Source organism: Streptopelia decaocto (genome assembly GCF_964273445.1).
Source record: "Streptopelia decaocto genome assembly, chromosome: 1".
NCBI classification, from domain to species: domain Eukaryota; kingdom Metazoa; phylum Chordata; class Aves; order Columbiformes; family Columbidae; genus Streptopelia; species Streptopelia decaocto.
This window is the reverse complement of record NC_138663.1, coordinates 66861419-66882575: the sequence shown is the minus strand read 5'-3', so window position 1 is coordinate 66882575 and position 21157 is coordinate 66861419. Positions and strand designations below refer to the sequence as shown.

Sequence of the window (21157 nt, the reverse complement as noted above, 5' to 3'; positions counted from 1 at the left end):
GGGGAAGGACGGCGGGGCTGCTGCCGCCGGGGCGGTCCGGTGGAAGTTAACTGCAGCAGAGGAATGATGAGGAGCCGCTCCTGGGGGAGGCTGCCGCTCTCCCGGCAAGTGCCCCGCTTCCCTCGCCGTTCGGGAACAGGTGGCGCCTCTTCCCCAGGCTGCCGGGGGATAAAAGTGAAAACGGAGCATTTCTGAAAGCTCTTTCGACTGAGAAGGGTGTTTAAATAGAATTCCTCGTGAGTTGCTCCTCTTACTCATCCCCTCTGCTTTATCTCCAGTACTTTTCTCTGCAGTTGAATGATCATGCCAGAAGCTTAGCCCGTGCTGTTTTGAAGCAGCCCGATAATCATCCTGACCTTTCTTTTTAACGCGAAGGGAAAAGGTACCGCGCCGTTTCTCGCAGCCAGCCTGGCAGCCTCTCACGGCACTCACGGAGTTCCCCGCCAGCCTCGTCTGCTTCAGATGTTCCCTGTGTACCGGGCAGAGTTGTTGAGGAGTTTTGGTTTTACTGGAATAAAGAGTAGCCGGGTAGCGGCAAAGTGACAGTTACCATTGCTCATCCTAGAAAGAAAATCCAGATACCCCTCTCTCTCTGCGAGGAGAATAATTTGCGGCAGATCAGCTTAGTTACAATTCATGTAGTTTGTCATCCTTTCCATTAGCTTGTTCTTTTTTATTTTTTACTCTGCTGAAAGATAAGATGGTGAACGTTTGTCATGTTTTAGTATTTAAAATGATATGGGTGTTTCTGGGGAACTGCACAGAAGAACTCGTGTATCTGGGTGATGTTTAGCTCTAGGGTTCTGTTTGTGGGTGATCGGTAGATGCTGACTACAAACCCATAGCAGGCATGAAGCACACACCGTATAGAAACTGGAAAGTAAGTCAGGAGCAGGTGTTACTGGAACCTTGTCACTCTGCTAATTGAGTAACTAGTCATTAAAATACCTGATTTATAAATAACAGTTCATGAACTGCATGAAAAATTGCATGTTTTTGTGAGGCACAAGCAGTTTTGGGGAACGCAGCGTCCCTTCAGCATTCCCATGGAGCACTTGCTGCCCTTTGGTTGTAAGGGCGGGTTTGGAGCCGAGAGCAGTCGGTGTCAGCTGTTGGGGGAAGCGGGGCTGGATGGGAACGGGGTGGAGTATCCCTGATAGAGCAAAACTGTGAACAGCACAGACCCCTGTAAACTGGATTGTTTAGGTTTTGTACCTTCTCCTGGAAGGGGATCTCAGCAGTTTTCCATAGAGAGTGAAGGCAGCCACAGGCAGAGCTGGCTTTGTGCACACACGGTGCCTTCTCCATCGGGTGTCCAGCCAAACTGTTGCACTTTGGGGAGCCATCTCATTAGTCTGTTCCCTCCAGCGATATATCTGGGGGTAATTTGAGAGGTGAGTGAACCTTCATGTATCACCACTGACCGCGTTGCATGCAATATTGGTGCCTATCGGCTTCCTAGATCAGGTTGCAGGATTGAGGTTACGTTATGCTAATTAACAGAGAATCTTAAACTTTATTAATGGAATGGAAACTAAATGCTTTAGTTCCCGTTTATATGTCTTGACTCTGAGCTGGTTTTGCCTTTGCTATTTAAAGGGAGGGGGGTTGTTTTAAAAAAAAGGATGAAGTGCTGTCTCCATCTAGTCCTTTTTGGAAATTAGTGAGACTAATTTTGTGAGCAAGATTTCACCCTCAAGTGCTTATAATAGCCGTACAGCTAAGACACAGGGTCAAAGGCAGAGTCATTTGTTCACTGCTTGGCATTGCATTTGGAATGGGGAAGGAATCGTTTATCTTCCTTGGCTGCAGAGGAAGATTATTTCCACCCTGTCCCTTCTAGCCCTCCAGTTTCCACGTTCTTCCCATTTCGCTTCTACCAGTTGTGTGTCAGAGGAAGATGTTAAGATGTGGGTGGAGTGGATCCTCCAAACTCAACGCTTCCAAAGAGGCTGCAGGGAGCTTTTGCCAAGTGACACTGAGCCTGTGGTTGAGCTGTGCTCTGCCTGCCTGAGCCACCCGCCCCTGCCTTGCCCAGCCAGAGGTTGCTGGTTGCTCTCTGTCCTCCTGCAGAAGGAAAAGAGTTTACCCTGATGCTTGTCAAACGCTCAACAGGAACAACAGGCTTTTAAGAGAATGGAAATTAATGTTGGTTGTTAATACTTCTGTTAGAATTTACTGTGTCTACTTAGGATACTTGAGGAAACTGTGTGATGTGTGCGTCGGAGGATCTTGCTGAGGAAAGGAAGGGGGGACCAAAGTATTCTGGTCTATTTTTTTTTTTAATTTGCTTGTTTTATTTTATTTCTTGTGCTAATTTGGCCAAATCCAAGGCATTTTAATAGTAGCGTGCTTCTTTGTACCTGCCTGTTGGCTGTGCTTCTGTTGCATGAAACTTTCATCTGGAAGGGCTTATTTTGAGTCTTGCTATACTAAGATTAAAAATCTGGGAGATCTCCAAACTGCATGTACAGAACAGATGTGAAGGGTGGGCTGAAATTTATATCTACAGCTCCATTGGTCTAGAGAAACTTAGTCTCTTTTCTGTCTTTTGTGGCTGTGAAAGGAAGGACTCAGGATGCCCTATGGACTTTTCATTAAGCTGAATATATCCTACATATATGATACATATTCCTGAAATGATCTCAATTTAAAAAATTTTATCACCCATCTGTCAGAAAAATGTTCATCAGACATTGCTGGAATTTTGTAACACTAGTTCAGTGTCCCTGATGAACTGGAAATCTTAAGTGACAGTCCTCTTTCCTGTAGACTAATGCTCTGGAGCCAAACAGTAAAAAGAGCTCCAGTATTTGATGTTATTCACACCGGATCTGTCAGTATGAATGATCAGAGGAAAATGAGATTGGCCTGTGTTACTGGAACCATTAAGAAGAACTTCAATTATTCACAGAACTGCTGCATTGTTTTGCACTGATTAACGTCAGAAGGGGAAAAAAACCCCGCACTTGGACTGTTGAATTAAATAATGTTTGCTTTGCATCTTTGAACTCCTCTCACCTTTTCTCTTGGCTTCAGTAAAGTAAAGGAGTGTTAAAACTAGTGGGTTCAGAAACATTCCTGTTACATATGGGTAACTGTTGGGTGACAGGTCTAGCACAACTCCTCATCTGCATAGGAGCTGACATGGTAGGCAGTGGTTTTGCCTAGCCCTTAGGAAAAACTTACTTCATATTCTCTTCTTCAGTTGCTCAGAGATGTTTACCTGCACCTATTTTATTTTCCAATAAGTGATTCAATATACTTCTTTCTAAAGAAGGTGACTTTTCGGATAGGATATACTATTTATTGGTGTCTTCCCTATAAAATGTTAAGATGAAGGATGGGAAAAAAAAAACAACCTGCCAGTTCTCTAATTCACTCAAGATTTTATATTTAAACTGGGTGCTTTCTGTCTTACACCTTGTCTCCACTAACAGAACTTCAGTGAATCATTTATTCCCTCAGTAGCACTTGAGTTATTCCTTGGTTCCAGTGGTTTTGCAAAAATGTTTTTCAACTGTTGAAGCAGAAGGTGCAATCCTCAGTGCTGTTTCCCTCCCTCTTTCTCTTATTCTCTGCCAAATCCCTATTTAGATAGATTTTTCAGCCCAGAAACAAGTAGGTGATGGAGGTTTGATGTAGTCAGCAGCACAGCCGACTTAGCCTGAAGGTGTGCAGTAGTAGGAAATGGTGAGAACGAAGCCTTTTGAAAAACCCCAATGCCAAGGTTTAAAGACTTTTAATCACAGATCAGCCTCCTGGTTTTGCAGGTGGCCCAGAAGTGAAGGCCATGCCTGCTCAGCCTCTTTGGCAGCAGGATGGGGGGCACTGCCAAGGCAGAGGCTGCTGAGGGAGGTGCCTCAAGTGACAGGTCACCAGGGACAAAAGGAAAAGGTGGTCATGGGTCTAGGCCACGTAGCCATGACAGAGACTCAGGAGGATGGCCCTAGGCAGAGAAGCACAGGAGATACCTGGTCTTCTTTGAAAGAGGTGGAAGTAACTGTTCACTGGGAATCTTCTTGGATCCATGGGAGGGGTGTAGGGGTGCCCACTCCAGCTGCTGCTGGGGGGCTCTGGTGGCCCAGGAGGAGAGGAGCTGGTGGGGACAAGCTGTAAAGTGGAACACAACTCTCCCACCAGAAAAGACAGACACAATTTGTACACACACTCATCTTACTAGTACTCTGGCTGGAAAAAACTGGGTAAAAGATACATTAAAAAGGTCAGGCTCTGCTCAGCTGCTGACTGTAGAATGGATGACCCTTCAGGTTTGCTCACTGAGACTGATGGGCACTGATGGCTTGGGTACATACATGTCTAGGAAGTAAATGGGACCCTTCAGCAATGCTTCAGTATTCTGTGTGGGCACCCAGAGCCTCATCTAAGACTACCAGTGGCTTCGGATCAAAAACTTAAGTGGCTGTGAGCTTGGGTTAGATGTAAATACTTAGCCAAAGAGAAAAATAATCCAATAATTCACTGCTGACCTTCTGATCTATCCAGTTGCTTATAGCTGATCCTTCTGTTTTTTCAGCTGTATCAGTGGCATGGATTTCAAGGACCAGGAGCTTAAGAAAACCAAAATAACCTGGAGAAGAAAAAAAGACTTTAGATTTTATTTGTTCTTGATTTAATACTATATTACAGTTTGACATCACAGGGTAATATAGTGCAGCTATAAAGTGCCAGGTTCAATACACACTGAACAAGTATTTTCTTTGCTCTGTACATCTCTATTAAGGCAACATCACAATGTTTAAGATTGTGTTAGTATTTCTCCTCTACAGCTTAGTCTAATATTTCTACCTTAGCTATAGTGATCACTCTCCACACTGATGCTGTGATACCTGCCATGAAATTGATGTCGGACTGGTGTAGCCACACCGGGCGACGTGGAATTTGTGAAAAGAGGTGCAGTTGCTTTTATTAGGCTGGTTGTGTTATAGCTGGAACATACAGACACATTTCTAGGCATATCAGCTTTTCTTCTCACCCAGAGCAGAATGCCTTGTTGCCATTTCAGGCCTGAGACAGGGTGCGTGTGCCTCAGAGCTTGTTTTTTCTTCCCCAGTTCCAGGTGCACAGAAGTCCTCCCCCCTCACACCACCTTGAATGTAATTTTCGCAGCAGGTGTCTGATGTTTTTGGCTGTAGGTTTGGGCTGCGTTTCTCTAGGGGGACCAGCAGGGTTGCTTTTGCTCCCTGGAAGTGGGCCAGGACTCCCGGAGAGGGTCAGAGGGAAGGTGCAGGCCTGGCTGGGGATCCCTGTTGCCATGCAAAACCACGTTGGACTTCTGCCTAGCCACAATGTTTTCTCAGTCCTTAATACCCAATAAAATTTGTCTGTCTCCTGAATTAAAAGCCTTTTGTTTTGAGGGGAAGAGCTCACTAAAAGATCCAGGTGGATATTCCTGAAAGACTTGGCTGATGTGAATCCAGTCACGCCTGTGTTTGCTGCTTGCTTCAGTGGTGTTTTGTCTCTGTTTAATACCCACCAATTCCTGGGGGGTTTCTCTCATCTGGCATCCTATTCCTCTTGCACCAATGTCACCCTTAATTTCCTTTAGTCGTCTTCTACCTGGAAGGCTCAGCTTTGGACCAACCTTCTTCCCCACAGGAGCATCCCTGTCAATACTTTTTACAATCCATGAAAATAAAGTGCTCTGGATGCTGCTGGTTAGCTAAAGGCATTTCTCTGCATTTACTCGCTGTGTTTCTGACTGCTTTCCTGGGCCTTCTCATTTATTCTCTCTCAGATTTAAAAGGAGAGGGGAAAAAAAAGGGCGGTTCTCTTTTCACTCACTATACCTTTTTTTTTTTCCTTTGCTTCTGTATAAATTAAAATGGCACTTTCTCCATCATCTGCAGCTTGAGCTGAAAGATTACCAAATGTATTTTAAATTTGGTGGAAAAGCTCTTTTACCTAGTTTGAAATATTCTCTTCTTTAAGCCTAATAACTTTAGATTTCTTGTAACGTTTTATCTTTTTCATGAACGACTGTCCTGGCTTGGTTCTTGATCACGTTCATCTCTTACTCTCTCAGTGCTTGCAAGAGGACTGCTTGATGGCTGCTAAAGAGTTTCACGAGAAGTTAATTTCCTTCAGTGCGTTCCTCCTGCCGAACCAATGCTCATGAATAATTTGGAAGACGGCTTCTCTTTTGTTCAAAATCTGTGTAAAATGGTGCTTGGTTTGTCAATTCGTAAATTGCCATTTTCTAGCTTTTAAAAAAATTTTGCAAGGCTGTTTATGGAGACAAATCTAAAGCTATGTGAATGATGCTTTCAGTATGCTTAACACAGGAATGATCATCAAGCCATGCTTTCCAGGGTTTCCCTAGAAATTTCTGCCCTGGCATATTTGCCACTTCCAAGGTGTTGCTGCTTCCCAGTCTAATTGTGATTTCTATTTTATTTTCTTAACAGTACTGGAAAGCAATAACCTGCTTTGAATGCCAACACTTAACTAGTGCTCTTGTAAGTGATCACTCTTGTGCTCTAAGGGAATTGCTATAGCCTGGGAATTGATATGGCCTCTGTCTTCTCACCCATCCCCATTATAGCAAATCAGGTAACAAACCATTTAAACCTTATTGTCCGTTTAATTCTGAGGCATTGTACTGTACTATAAAAAGATTATCAGCACAAAGTGATGCTGCACCGCAGTGGAAACTCCACTCCACTTGTCCTGGCCATTGCACGAACACTGCTGCAAAGGGGCTTATCTTCTTTTTATTGCTACAGGTTTTTCGTTAATCTTTGAGCTGTTTCCACATAGAGCTTCAAGCATTATTGCCACTGATGCAGCTGCACCATTTTTGGAATGCAAATGCTCATTTTCCTGGCGCACAGTAGATGCATCTGTGGAGTTTATAAGGAGATTCCGCTGTGCACTAAAATTGGGCATTAGTTTGCATAAAGTTTGTCATTTATATCACACAATTCCAAAAGAAAGGGAAGATCACAGGAAGCTTAATCTGTCCTTGTATGTTAGACTAATTTATATAAATTTGCATGTGAGCCTTCCTCTATAAAAACTGAGGGGTGGTTTATGAGATGTGGGATGCTCTGAGACTTTCCATTAAGTGTTACTCGCTAATATAACAAATTACCATCGTTATCGTTTGCGTTTCTATTTCATAAGATGTTGCGGGTTTTGTTAGCCTTTTGAAAATAATAAACCAGATTAAACTAAACAGGAGCTGCCCAGGGATAATAACAAAGTCTATAAAAAAGAAACTCTCCAATTATGGTTTACAATATTATTAAATCATAAGAGGTCTTAAAAAAGGTTGAATGAATCTTCATGTGTACAAGTGGATAAAAAGCACTATATTAGAGTCTGGGGGCGCTGGTGATCATATACCGTAATTGGATATGTATGGGATTTATCTGTGAGCCTGTACTCTTGTGGCATAGACCCCTCTGGTGCTGGGCCTGTGAGGATGAAGTCACCAAATCCCACTTGATTTCCGACCCCTCTGTACAGCGAATTGCTTACCTGAGGAGATACGTCCCTGCCCCATGACTTATCTAGAGGAGGAGTAAGTGCCTGTGGCTTGAGGGTAACATGCAGCATGGTCCCCGCTCTACAAATGTCATTCTTCAAATGAGTCCACGGTGCTGGGGCAAGGGAGGGCAAGTGGTTAACTGGTGCTGGTAGATGTTGCTTATTCTTTTAAGAGCAAGAGTGAGTTGCTTTATTCTGGAGAGCTCTTTTACAAGCTCTAGTCAGTGGACCTTCAACAACTGGTGCCTGTGAGAGTCTCCTTCTGAGAGCAGAGCCATGTAATTCCTTTTCCTAGAGAGGATGATGGAGGAATGGAATAGCTGCTGTAGGTGGGAAGGCAAACTACACTGCTGTTCCCGGAAAACATCCATCAGCCTTAACAAAATCAAGGGATTTATGTGTTAGGGCATATGCCTCTTATTTTGGTATACCTCCTGCTTGGGCATGCAGTTTTGGCAGTGATATGCCTTGGGTGTGACACTCTAAACCACACATACTGCAACACTTGGATGTTGGGACAAGATTCTTTGCTTGAATACGTTACAGTGCAGCTTCCTCTGCCCTGATGGAGCATATGATCAATGCTGAGATGTCTATAATTTTTATTTTGCTGGTGGCTTGGGTGATGCCCAGCACTTCTATTGGAAGGTAACTCACAATCGTAGAATTGTATAATCATTTAGGTTGGAAAAGACCCTTAAGATCAAGTCCAACCGTTAACGTAACACTGCCAAGGGTACCTCTAAACCATGTCCCTTAGAACCTCATCTATGCATCTTTTAAACACCTCCAGGGATGGTGACTCCACCACTGCCCTGGGCAGCCTGTTCCAATGCCTGACAACCCTTTCAATGAAGGTTTTTCCTAATATCCAATCTAAACCTCCCCTGGTGCAACTTGAGGCCATTTCCTCTCATCCTAAATGTCACCTAGTATCAAGAGACTGTTCCTTCTTCTCCTTTCTCCTGGGCTTTTGCATTTGAACTGCCATTCACCACTTCTCAGGAGGCTCAGCACACACTTTGCCTCCAAGGTCTCCCCCAGCAGAAGTGTTGAAACAGTGCAAAACTCTTCTCGAAGTGTTTCACAGGTGGCACCTTGAGGAAAGACCCCTTGTCTGAGATGATGGTGTCTCTTCTTTCAAGTACCTCCATTTCTAGGAGCTTGGGCACTTGCTTTATTCAGCCCTGAATCTTTAGAATACTATTTGCCAACACCTTTCTGGTTTGACAAGAAGCCATTTCAAAAAGCCTGGCCAGCCTGAAGTATCTGCTCTTCTAGCTGTGTGCTCTACTGAGCCTGTAATATGTGTCTTACAAGTTGTGCTTTAGCCCAGGCAGATGTTTTGATCTTCATGCAGAAGCGACTAGGGTCTTCTAGCCCACACAATGCTGGAAATTAGAAATGATGGTAGCATTGGTGTCTTTTGACCTTGCAACTTAAACGGGGAAAAAACTTTCCTTTTTTATGAGGCAGTTTAAATATGGAAACATAGGGACAAACCTCCCTTCCCATAGCAGAGTACAGTTACTGCCTCAGAGCGCTTGTTCATGGACATCATGTTGGAGAAACACCACTTCTTTCTTAATTTTGACATTCCTATCTCTGTTTTACTCTCTTTGTTTGCTGAGCTGTATGCCGTGTATAATTACTACACAAGTCCATGATAATACTGCTGCCAATGGACAAGACTGTGTCTCTGTAAGGGTATTAAAGTTTAAGGAGGGAGAAGTTATTTTGGTTGATTTACCCTTCCCCTCCCACTCCCTTGCCCAGAATTTGCTCTGTAGTTGCTCTACAGTGGAACAAATCTGGCTTTCCACAGTAGGCTGCTTTTCCCCCTCCATCGGTAGATGAGTGTGCTGGGGAGCTTTGCAAATTTCTTGTGATTTGGACTAGAGCTGTTTGGAGCCCCAGATCTGCTCACCCGTTTGGCGTACAATAAACTCAACCACTGCTAACATTTTAAAATCGTTATGCTGGGATAGTTTCAGGACAAAAGAATGTTTCCTTCATTGCCATGTGGCCTAATTTCTTATGACAAAGAGCTTTAGCAGCAAAAAACACTGGTGTGAATATAGCACCTGCGCACATTCACATTGAGCATTCATGGACCACCAAAGATGGTGTTTAAAATATACACCAAGGCATGCTTGCAGTCATATTTTGCTGTTTAATGGAAGGCTTATCTGAATACCACGGTGTTGTTATGCTTGTGTTTTATTCTGGGTTTTTTTTTTTTTTTAGAAAAAGGATACTCAGGAGAATAGCCAAGCTGTGAGGCTGATGCTTTTACATAACTGTTTTCAATAACTTACATCAAGTAATTCACAGTTTACTAGCCTTTTTGACTTGATGTTTGCCTCAAGAAGGGGTGTGACAAGCCTACCCTGCCTTTGGGATAGGTGACATGATGGGGTCAGGAAGATCCCTCCCCTTAAAGGTTCTGCTTCTCCTGCCAATAGACTCATTTTGCAGGATGGGAAGTGATCAGATGTGATCCATGGAGACTAATGCAATAATTTTTTTTCAAGAATGTTGTTGGATGTCATGTTTTTAGTGATTGCTCCTCACAACCTGGCCAAATAAATAAATTAGAATCTCTCACATCTTGGTGCATGGGTTTGTGTTTCGTGATGGCCTGAGCACTTGTCCTCACGTGCACACATCTGCTTTCTCCAGAAATGAGGTGGCCAGAGCACACTTTGGCGTTTGGGGTGGGATGATTATGAGCATGGTGCTCCATGTGGCTGATTTACAGCCAGACATGATTCATTTGTATGAAGAATGGCTCCTGCAGATGGTCCCTGCCATTGCGCACATCTGCAGGTGCCTCTGGCGGGACCTTTGTCTGCACGGGGGCAGGGTGGCCCTGTGCGGCCCCTTGTTCCCTGCAGCGCCCGTGAAAACAAGGTTTAGGCTTGAAAGTTCCTGCTGCCGCAGTGTATTTACAGCTGAAACTCTGCCTGGGTGTCTGTTATTGACATTTGTTGTGGTTTGTCATTCTGTGCTGGGAGAAATGAGGGAAAGTGATGTATACTGCTACCCTGAAGTGGCTTGCAGGAGAAATGGAGAAGGAAAACAAACAAACAAACAAAAATTAGAAAGCCCTGACTCTTCATATATTCTTGAGTCACACAGACTGATGTCTTGTCAAAATGTAGCTGCATCAACCTATACTTCAAAGGGAAAGGTCAAGTCATGCAAAAAAGTCGCTTTTCCCAAACTCTCTGGGTTTCAGCTATTACCTCTGGTGCGAGCAGAGCAGGAATGCACAAGTAAGTCTCCTGGTCTAGTGAAGTTAGACTGGCCTGGAAAATGCAGCCCAGGACAGATAGAACTCTGTTGCTTCTGAGTAAGGAATGTAGAGAGCATTTATAAAAGGCATATGTTGACTGGCCCTCACAGACACACCACACCTCCTCTGTCTTACAAAAAAATCCGAGGTGCCTGCATAGTAGCAACAACTTGGTGGCTTTGCTGTTGCATTGTGTATGTCATGGGAGGCCTGGAGTCTGCTAGTAACAACAGGAAGGATTATTGGCCCTTTAGCATGTTTACAACTACATGCAAAATATTTAGATTGAGTCTTTTTCCCCACTGGGTTTCTTGCGTATTTTTTAAAAATTTCTTTTAATGTTAGTACTTTTGAATTCCTTGTTCCTATATGGAGTCTTCCCTAGATAAAGACACCATGTGTATGTGTGTATACATATATATATTTGTCAAAATGCACTGATGCAGTTAATTCTAAAGAGAATCGAGTTATCTTCAACGGCATGTAAGGCAAAGCCTGTCAGCAGCTGTTAAGCAAGATGGCTGTAAAAAACAGTGACCAGAAAAATGTGTTAATATATGCTGTAAAACAAAACAAATGTCACAGCAGCGCCTTTTTTTTTTAATGATCGACATAAATAATGAACCATAATTGTCTCATTGAGTCTAGGGTGATGTTAGCTAACATATCTTTAATATCAGAGTCATTATAAAAAGGATGCTAACTAATACACCAGCTTATTAGTGTAATCCTGATGTCAGTAAAGCATTTAAATAAATGCTTAACCTTCAGTATGTGAAAGTATTTTGAAAGATTAAGGGGAATAAGTGCACCTGTAATGCCAAGCAGATGCTCCAGCACCTTACCAAGTCCTTGTCTTGGCTGTGCCCAAGTGAAAGCATCTACTCTATAGCAGAAAATAGCTACCCATATTGTAAAGATGCTGCTTGGCTGAGACAATTGCAGCAGGTGACAACAGGGGAACAGGCTGAGTGCTGTGCTTCTGGTGTTGGCTGGAGTTATTTTCTGCTAAGAAAGTACAGACCTCGTCTTACTGCAGTCAGCTTCACTGGGAGGGCACAAACCTCTCTCATCTCAGTGTCAAGAAGGTTGCCAAATTCAACTGCATATTTTATAAATTATGGAAGTGTTTTCTCTTTAATCTGATAAACCAGAAGTTCAGAGCAATTTTCACTAATTAGTTTAATAGCACTTACATTAGAAGACTGCAAATCAGGCAAAAAGCATAATTTAGAGTGTTTGAAAGATGTCTTGCTATTACAAGACCTCTCCAGTCTAGTAATGGTTCCATTTTGTTTCCTTACAGGTTAAACATATTGCTGGCTGGTATGAACCCCTTCTATTTCCACGCGGTGAATGTAATTTTACACTGTCTAGTGACTCTTGTGCTGATGTACACTTGTGACAAAGCTGTGTTCAAGGACTGTCGACTTGCTTTTGTCACGGCGCTGTTCTTTGCTGTGCATCCCATTCACACCGAGGCTGTAAGTATGTGACACACACACACAAAATGGTGACACAGAAGCTAAAAATAAATGCATACTTTATTTTTTATTTTTTTTTAAAGAAGCCTCTGAGTCATTCAGAATACGGTACTTGTGATTTTTTGCTGTGGAGGAGCAAAGGTGAGAATATGCTATATTTAAAATAAGTTGCAGGAGTCATTAAAAAGAAGTGAATTCATACTTGCCATCTTTCTGCTCCGGCACTAAATTCTAATTGACAGTTCTAATCAGCGATGCTGGAAATAAATGGATAGTCATTCAGCTGATGAAAATCTCGAGTCTTCCAAAACCAAAGGCCTCGGCAAGGCCACGCTCTCCTGCTGGGACATTGTTGCATGCCTTGAGTCATCTCCTATAGTCACCAATTTAAAGGAGAGAAAGTGAAAGGAGCATTAGCGTGTGTTCTGGATGAGATCTCTCAGATAGAAGTGATGTGACCCGTGGATTATTTTATCTTGATTTCAGTTAAAAGCTAAGAGTATCATCTTCAGAAAAAACTTATTGGTTTAATAAACATCACGGTAAGTTTACAGATTGACAGCTCACATTGGATGTTTTTCTGTTTGCTACAGTAAAACATTTAAAAACATATTCATGCTAAAACTGCAATCTGTTAGCGTGGGATTTCTATAGATAAAATGAGCCTTGCTGTCTTTGAGAAGGAAATGCAATGTCTAGCTATCCGTACTTAAAGAAATGCCCTTGTTAGCTGAGCTACCACTGGCATCACAGGCTCTCCTTACGAGCCTTTGTAAATGAGCGAGGGAAACGGCTGCTGCAGCTGAGAACTTTTGAGGAGAGATTACCTTAATAACAAAAAGCCATGAGCTTTACAGTTACTCCCTGTGCTGTCTCGTGTGAACTAATCAGCAAGGCTCCTTTTGATAATGCAGCTTTATATTATAAGGGAGGTTTTAGAAGAGGTGCTCTTTGAATTTATTTTTGTCTGGGTCAGAACTTAAAAAGGTTAAAATAAATGCCAGAGCACTGAATATAGCTTAATTATGTAATCTTAAAAGAGGCAAAATTTCAAAGGGCCTTTTATTTGCTTTGTGGGCAGTTTTTAGATCTTTATGAAATGGAATATTGAAATAGTTTGTAAAAAGAGTGTTTATACATTCTTCTTCAGTATTCCCTTTCTTATAAAAAGATTTGGTTAATTAATATGTAGAAAAAACTCTTATAAACTCAGATTATTCAGAAAGAGAATAAATTACATACCACTTTATCACTTTTTGGTGATAAAGTTTATTCAAATATTAATTATTAACTCTTTTCTATATAATAAGTCTTCTCCAAAGAGTTGCTCTGTCCTTAGTCTTTTTCTTTAACAAATCTCTATTCTGGGAGTTGGATGTGTTTCTCTCTTGAGCCTGACTATACAAAATTAAAATAGATCCCTGAAATCGGCATTTCTTTATGCAACTTTATTATGTTTTAATAAGAACATAAAATATGACTTAACTTTTGGTTTACTCATTTATTTTGCCAAGTGGGAAATCCAGCAGACAAAACTGAGCATATCCTACACTGACTAAGTAATAATTCAGTATGCTGAGAGGATGGTGCTGAAAGATAAAAAGCTTATAACAGTATCACCCAAACCAGCCACTGAACGCTCATGCCTTTTATATTTGTGCTTTTACACCTGTGTGTCTCTTTTCCTTTTAGGTAACAGGTATAGTAGGCAGAGCGGATGTCCTGGCCTGTCTACTCTTTCTGTTGGCTTTTCTCTCCTATAATAGGTATGGATCCTTGCTATCAGTTGTGATAATATGATGAGATGCTCTGGCCTGAGGAGGAGGCAAAGGGGAAACCTGTCAGTTTTCGGTTGTTGCTGGCACTGGAACTTTCCCCAGCTGTGCCCTGGCCCTGCTTCCAGCTGCAGTGCCAAATAAGTGACAACAAATAAACATAAAAACAGAAATCAACATTTAAAGCCCCCTCTGAAGGCTGAGAGAGTTGGGGTTGTTCAGCCTGGAGAAGAGAAGGCTCTGGGGAGATCTTATTGTGGCCTTTCAGTACTTAAAAAGGGGCCTGTAAGAAAGCCGGGGACAGACTTTTTAGCAGGGCCTGTTGCAATAGGACAAGGGGTAATGGTTTTAAATTAAAGAATGGAGATTCAGGCTAGACATGAGGAAGAAATTTTTTACAATGAGGGTGGTGAAACCCTGGCCCAGGTTGCCCAGAGAGGTGGTAGATGCCCCATCCCTGGAGACATTCAAGGCCGGGCTGGACGGGGCTCTGAGCAACTTGATCTAGTTGAAGTTGTCCCTGCTCGTAGCAGGGGTTAGACAAGATGAGCTTTGAAGATCCCTTCCAACCCAAACTATTCTATGATTCCATTGACATTACAGCTGACCGTACTCTAGAGGAGGGCTTGTAGAGCTAAAAATGCCAAAAAAATGTTTTTGATGGAAGGCAAATTGTCTCTATGTAGAGTGGAGAAAAGACACATGCCTGCCTTTAAAATACGTGCTGTGACTGTGAGACTCAAATACCAAGTCTGTGAGAGTTAAGGATTGCATCTAGACCATTAGTCATTCTTTTCAGATGAAAACTTGGCACTATTTGCTGAATTGTGTCCTAAAACTGTAACTGAACAAGGGTAGATAAGAAATAGCTTTACTTGGATGGGGTTTCTGTCCCTTTTGTGTTGTTGTTTCATTTACAAATAGCACTGCGTCACCATCGTGGCGACGTGGAAAAACTGCTTATGTCCCCCTTGGGTTGTTAGTTATAAATCTGCAATGCTGTTTTAGTCACAAGGTTTCAAAGGTGTAAAATGGGTAGTGACTTTGCAGAGACCAGCTTGTTTGATTTTGGTTCTTCCTTGCCTCACTCCCTCTTGTCCCTGCCCAGTCTATTAATGATTAGGACACATCTTTAACCCGGGGGAGTGTGGGTGGAATGAAGGAATTTTTGCTTGCGCGGTGCATTTTGTCACATAAGGAAAAATAAGCATGTGTGTTCTAAATGATGGAAAGCAGGTGTTTTTCTGCCCTTTCTGTCATTGTATTTACTCTGCCTTCCTCTGACTGTTTTAAATCCATTTGTCTTTTTCCTTCCTCTGCTCAAATTCATGTTGCACCTCTCAATATTTGTATCTTCCCTTCCTGTGTCTAAGCCTCTCTTCATTTATCAGTGAATAGTGTAGATTTTTTTGTGTTACTTATTACCAGGATCTTAAGAAATTAAGGAAAAGTGCCTCAATATTTATGTGAATGTAGTAAATACGAAAAGAACAGAAAAGTTAAAGTATTTATGTCAAATCTGTTTTTCAGGAGTGTGGATCAGCTTTATGTTGGGGAACATTTCCCTCCCACTGCCTCCCCATTCTTTTTGCTGCTTAGTTTATTCCTTGGGACGTGTGCAATGCTGGTGAAGGAAACTGGAGTCACTGTGTTTGGTGTGTGCTTGGTTTATGACTTCTTTTCCCTCTCCTGCAATGGACTCAAACTGTAAGTAACTTGCTAGTCTTGCTTCGCTTTTCAAGTGTTGCCACCTGTGTGTGCAAAATATATATTATTATATACAGCACTGTGGGAGATGGACTTGCCCTGCTGAATCAGATGGCACATATTTGGCAAATTTAGAAGTCACCAAGACTTCATTCTATATTTTTTGTTGTTGTTTTTACTCTGCTGCTGTCTGATAACTTTTGCTGGGTAAATAGACCAGATGTGAAGAACTGTTCTCTGCAATCCTCAGTTCACTCTGGCAAGACTAGTATTTATTTTTTTTCTGTGGGGTTTCTCACTGAAGCATCAACATCTTAACATTTCTCTGGCCTAGCTCCTTCCATTTGCAGCATCTGCTTGATTATTCAGTCATAATGGCATGGGTTGTAGAAATATATGAGGTTTAGTAGTAAAATCAGGTTTGATCCTTTCTGTCCTTACAGGATGAAAAAAGAGGGAAAATACCCAGCCATTTCTGGAATTATTTGAATAATTAGCAGCTCTCAGCAGTCACCAGAGAAAAATCAAATACTTTGAAGTTTATATCCCTCACCTACTTCGTGTCACAAATAACTGCGCTATTCTGTATCCCCATTAAGAGTTAGAGGTCTTTTGTTTGATAGAAGCTGTCTTTTATCCATTTCTCTCTCAAACCCTACCTGGTGCAGATCTGTTGACAAGGGAGTGAAGGTAAGAGCTGACTGCCACTGAGAATGGGAGGTTTGGCTCCTGCCAGCGCTTCTTGTGTTCCCCCCTCGGTGTCCCACAGCTGCTGGAGCCTGTCACACCCCTGCCTGGGCTAGTCTATCTATGTTATAAAAAAAGGGCACTGAATTTGTGTTTCTGCAGTAGTAAATTAAATCAGCTCCCAGAAGGATTCAGGGAGTGCCAGAGCTGGCACAATGTGAGAGCCGCAAATGCAGGGAGAAGCGGGACTCCCCTTTTTCAGGAGCATTGTGGCTTCCCTCCTGTTTCAGCCCTTCCTCTAGGTCCTAATGGACCAGGTTTCAGGCCCACCTACACTCTGGCCCTTCTAACAGGAATTGCAATCAGGAGGGCAGGTATGATGGATTGGCAAAGGGTTCCTCCTATTTTGACCTGATAAATATCATAACGGTGTATCTGGTGGGCAAGTAGCCAGCAAGGAGTTTTCTGGGGACTGGTAGCCAGCCTGCCTGCCTGCCTGTTAACACTTGCACTTACTGTCTGCCAGGTGTGTTCCAGGAGCTGCCTGGCTAAAGGTAACACAAATGTTAATTAATTGGGGAAATTCTGTGCCCTGCTCCTTCTCCCTCCCCTCAGTCTCACATTCCAGGGGCCTTATCAGGTTATCTCTTTGCTTCAGTGGCATCCAGTTGCCCAGATGTAGCAGTTATTTAACTTGCAGGAATGAGGCTCTGTAGTCCAGATGTGCTGCATTTTCAGATTTGTTCTGGTTGCAGGTATTGTGCACTTTTTTGTCTCTGTGATGCTCAGGATTTTATGACTGTATCTGACTTTTTTAGGGGGAGGCAGAAAACCAGCAGCCTTCTAAATGTTGCTGGAACTCATCTCCTCCTGCTCCTTCTTCCAGCCTGTACAGATTTGATTTCTGTTTCAATGAGGCAGAACATCAATTATTTTCTGCAGCAAAAAAACAGGAATGGCACCATATTCTTCCTCACAGTGCTTCCCATCTTACCAGAGGTCCAGGGAACAGCTTGATACAGGAGCACTCATCTTCTGTTGCTGCAGGGTCTCTTCCTCTAGATCTAGTTAGGAATTAATAAATCCTGTCCTCCCAACACATGAAGATTGTATTTTGGATTAAATAAAATATCATCTGTTGTAGTTAGATACCATGTTGTGCTGTTTTTGTAGTGTTCAACCTTTCGATAGGTAAGCATGGAAAATAAAAATCCTTAAATCCTTTTCCCATTTCCCCCCTTTTTTCCCTATTCTCTGCATGCATAATCAGGAGAAATGGAGGGATCCACCAGAGACCTGCCTGGCATCGCGCGGCTTCTCCCTCGCTGCAGGTCCCCTCGTCAGGCCGGGAGAACGGGAAGCATCGCTTCGCTCACCGGGGCACCTGGAGCTCCTGCCACCCAGCGTCACCTGAGGAACCGCGGAGCGGTGGCCTTTCTGTGCCCAGCAAAGCCATGTGGGCCATTCGGAGGTACTGCTGGCTACTTGCTGCTCTTGTTGTGGTTTAGTTTGCAGCTGAGCCTACCTTAAAATGTGAAGTCACTTTGTTTTAGTCGTTTTTTTTCCTGAAATGTGCTCTAATTTTTATTAACGCTACTGGAGAGGGAAGAGAGGAGAAGGTGGGAGGAGGGTCAAGGGAAGAAAGAGGAAGAAGAAAAGTGCATTTCTTCTGCTTGGGAAGAGGAGGCTATCTGAGGACTATCCATGTCTTGAGACTTTCTATTCTAATCTGATATTGCTAGGCAATGCTCTCTTTCCCAGCTTCTCTGCTGAGAAAGCCAGAACTGTAATGCTAGTTTGACTGGGAAGAGGGAGAATATGTGCACGTGTACAATAATGCCTGTAGTGAAGTGAGTGCAGTGTGAGCAGGGTATTATGTGATACTGCTATATGGATATACACGTCTGTGGGTATAATTTCTGCACATGGGTGTATGTACACATGGATATGTGAGTGTATGCATATTTATGTAAATACACCAAAGCAGAGGTGATGCTCACTTTTGCTTTATGCTTAAGGATGTACATATAAAGGTAAGAGATGGGCTTAGGCAGTAACAGAAGAATTTTCACCGGTCATGTCCAGCAGTTCTTGGCATGTTAATTGTTCACCTTGCTGGGGAAGAAGGGCCCTCGCTGTGACTCAGGGCCACACTCTGGCACAGGACCCGCACTTGGTGCCCTTATTCCTGTGGGACAACACTGAGTTAGTAAACGTGACTCAGCAGCCATGGATCCGTGCCAGAGTGTGGGTTTTTTTTTCTTTTTAACCTTGGCCTTTGTACAATTTCCCCAGTAGCCCTTGCCCAGCTTGCCCTTTGTTGCCGACTTTTGTTTCAACTACGAAACGGTCACAGTATGTTTTAATTTGGAGACATGTAATAATGATTTCCCCCACACTGCCTATTCCTTGGACAAAAAGTGTTGTGTTCCTTAAATAGATCAGGAATTACCTGCTGCAGTTCTCTGATCATGTAACAGCTGGCACCTGAATGGGCCCCATGCAGCACTCCTGAAACCTAGGAAAAAGAGTGGTTTATTGCCACATAACACCCCTCATTACTTAGTTCAGTAGGAGCTATTTGCGTGTTGTGTGTGGTTTTTTTTTTTGTTTTGTGTGTTTTTGTTTGTTTTTTTTTTTTTTGTGATCTTCTTGGTGCATCAGTATTGACGGCATGTAGATTTTACATGAGATCTGTAACTTCTCAGGTCACAGAGTCTGTTTCCTCTACCTGTAGTTTTAAGTGGTTCAACCTACTTGAGAGCTTCTGCTCTGCAGGTGTTTTGTCTGGTTGATCTGACCTGGGCATGTTTGGGGTTTTGGTTTTGTTTTTAGCAAAGAGAGAAGTGGGTTTGGCCATGTTGCCTGTTTGTGTGGGAAATTGTGACACAAAAATGGTAAGGAAGTTAAGACTTTTCAGAAGGGGTAAGCACTTGCTACTCCAGCATGGAGACTCTTCTGGCTGTTGGGCACAACTTCTAAAGTTGTTTATTTGAATTTATTTCTTCTCCCGTATCCCCAAATGGCAGAACAATTAGAAAGAGTGGGTGACCCCAGTTCCTTCTGACATGCCAGGCCAGAACAAGCTGTCCAAAATCCTTGTTTAACATCTTGCCTCTGAGGTTTAGGGACCTGGTGGGGAGGAGTAACCCGAGCACAGATGCTGGTGCTGGGGCTGTTCCTGGCTGTGGCAGGATGCAAACCCCCCTCTCTCCCCCTCCCTCCTTCAGTATGGAAGGAGTAGGCACATCTCCCTCTCTCTGCTGTTTGAGGCTAACAGCTTCTTTTGTTTGGCCCCAGAGCACCCTGGCCAGGGCCATTAGGAGAAGGGAGTGCTGAGGCGCCAGGGAGACGCTGGGCGCCTGCAGCCAGTGTGGGGGATGTTTGGAGGCTTCAGGGGCACCCACAGCCAGTGTGGGGGTGCAGAGAAGCTTCTAGAATGCCTACAGTCAGAGCTGATCAGCCTATAGAAAACGGGACTCTCGTCAAGACTCCGCCCATTGTCACGGGTCTCTCGGAGCACGAGCAAGATGGTGCTGCCGGGAGCCCCCCTCCCTGGGATGGAGCCTCCGCTTGCCTTGCCGCCACATGTGTGAGTAAAACTTCTCGCAGGATTGCGAGTGTATTTATACTTTCCATGCACATATGCACGTGTAACCTTCCGTGCTCAATACGAGCACGTGTATAAATTATTTACTCACACATTCGCGAGTGTATTTTCCTCCCGTGCTTCCACATAAGCACGTGTAATATTCCGTGCATATTCACACGTGTATTAACCCCCGCAGGATTGCGAGTGTATTATAAATTTACCCTCGCAGAATTGCGAGTGTACTAACTTTCCGTACTCGCTACGAGTACACGTATCTCTTTACAAATAATCCCACACCGTGTTCAGGGAAGTGTGTACTCCTCCCAGACTCAGAGACGGCTCCGGCATTGTTTTGGATGAAGCCATGTGCATGCACTCTGTGGACCACCTGTTGTATTAGTTGCCGCCCCTTAATAATTTTCCTCAACTGATATCCGAACCTGCATTTAAGTCACTTTTGGAGTGCTAAAGCCCTGTTTCTCACTGGTTTAATAAAAGTTGTTTTGGACACTGTTGTCCCTTAAACTAGCTTCGGGGTGCCTCCATGGCACCCCTTGCTCTCTCCACTTTTCTTTCACTGCTTTTGTTCTCTTTGATACTTGGTCTTTTTTCTGTTTTCTCTAATGGATGCTGTGACCCTGATGGATAGATACTGTGACAGAGGCTATCGGTATAAAAAATGTCTTCTGTCTTAGGACAAGGGGTAATGGGTTCAAGCTGGAACACAAGAGGTTCCACTTAAATATGAGAAGAAACTTCTTCTCAGTGAGGGTAACAGAGCACTGAACAGGCTGCCCAGGGAGGTTGTGGAGTCTCCTTCTCTGGAGACATTCAAAACCCACCTGGACACATTCCTGTGTAACCTCATCTAGGTGTTCCTGCTCCAGCGAGGGGATTGGACTAGATGATCTTTCGAAGTCTTTTCCAATCCCTAACATTCTGTGATTCTGTGATTCTTTGATTCCTTTATCCCTGCTTCTTTCTTTCCGCCTACTGCTCCTTTCCCCCGACTCCTTTGCTTTATACTTATTGCAGGCACCCTCCTTCTGCCACCACTTTTGGGAACGTCCTTTCCTTACACCGAGGTGAAAGCCTCTGGTTT

General features: G+C 43.4%; 1 protein-coding gene across 9 annotated transcripts in view; it reads left to right on the top strand.

The window, feature by feature from the left end:
• The window catches only part of TMTC1 (transmembrane O-mannosyltransferase targeting cadherins 1), a 174631-nt gene that overhangs the window by 2384 nt on the left and 151090 nt on the right, over window positions 1-21157 (top strand). For 8 of the 9 annotated variants that reach the window (XR_014185130.1, XR_014185131.1, XR_014185132.1 and 5 more), the window contains exons 2-5: window positions 12117-12294; window positions 13987-14060; window positions 15600-15776; window positions 17734-17934. Coding sequence is in view for 5 of the 9 variants with exons in the window: in XM_082062646.1 (XP_081918772.1) it covers window positions 12117-12294; window positions 13987-14060; window positions 15600-15776; window positions 17734-17934 (630 nt within the window). In the remaining 4 variants the exon portion in view is untranslated. Of the gene's footprint in view, window positions 1-216; window positions 237-12116; window positions 12295-13986; window positions 14061-15599; window positions 15777-17733; window positions 17935-21157 lie in introns of those variants that run through there. The other variant, XM_082062649.1, reaches the window with a different exon arrangement.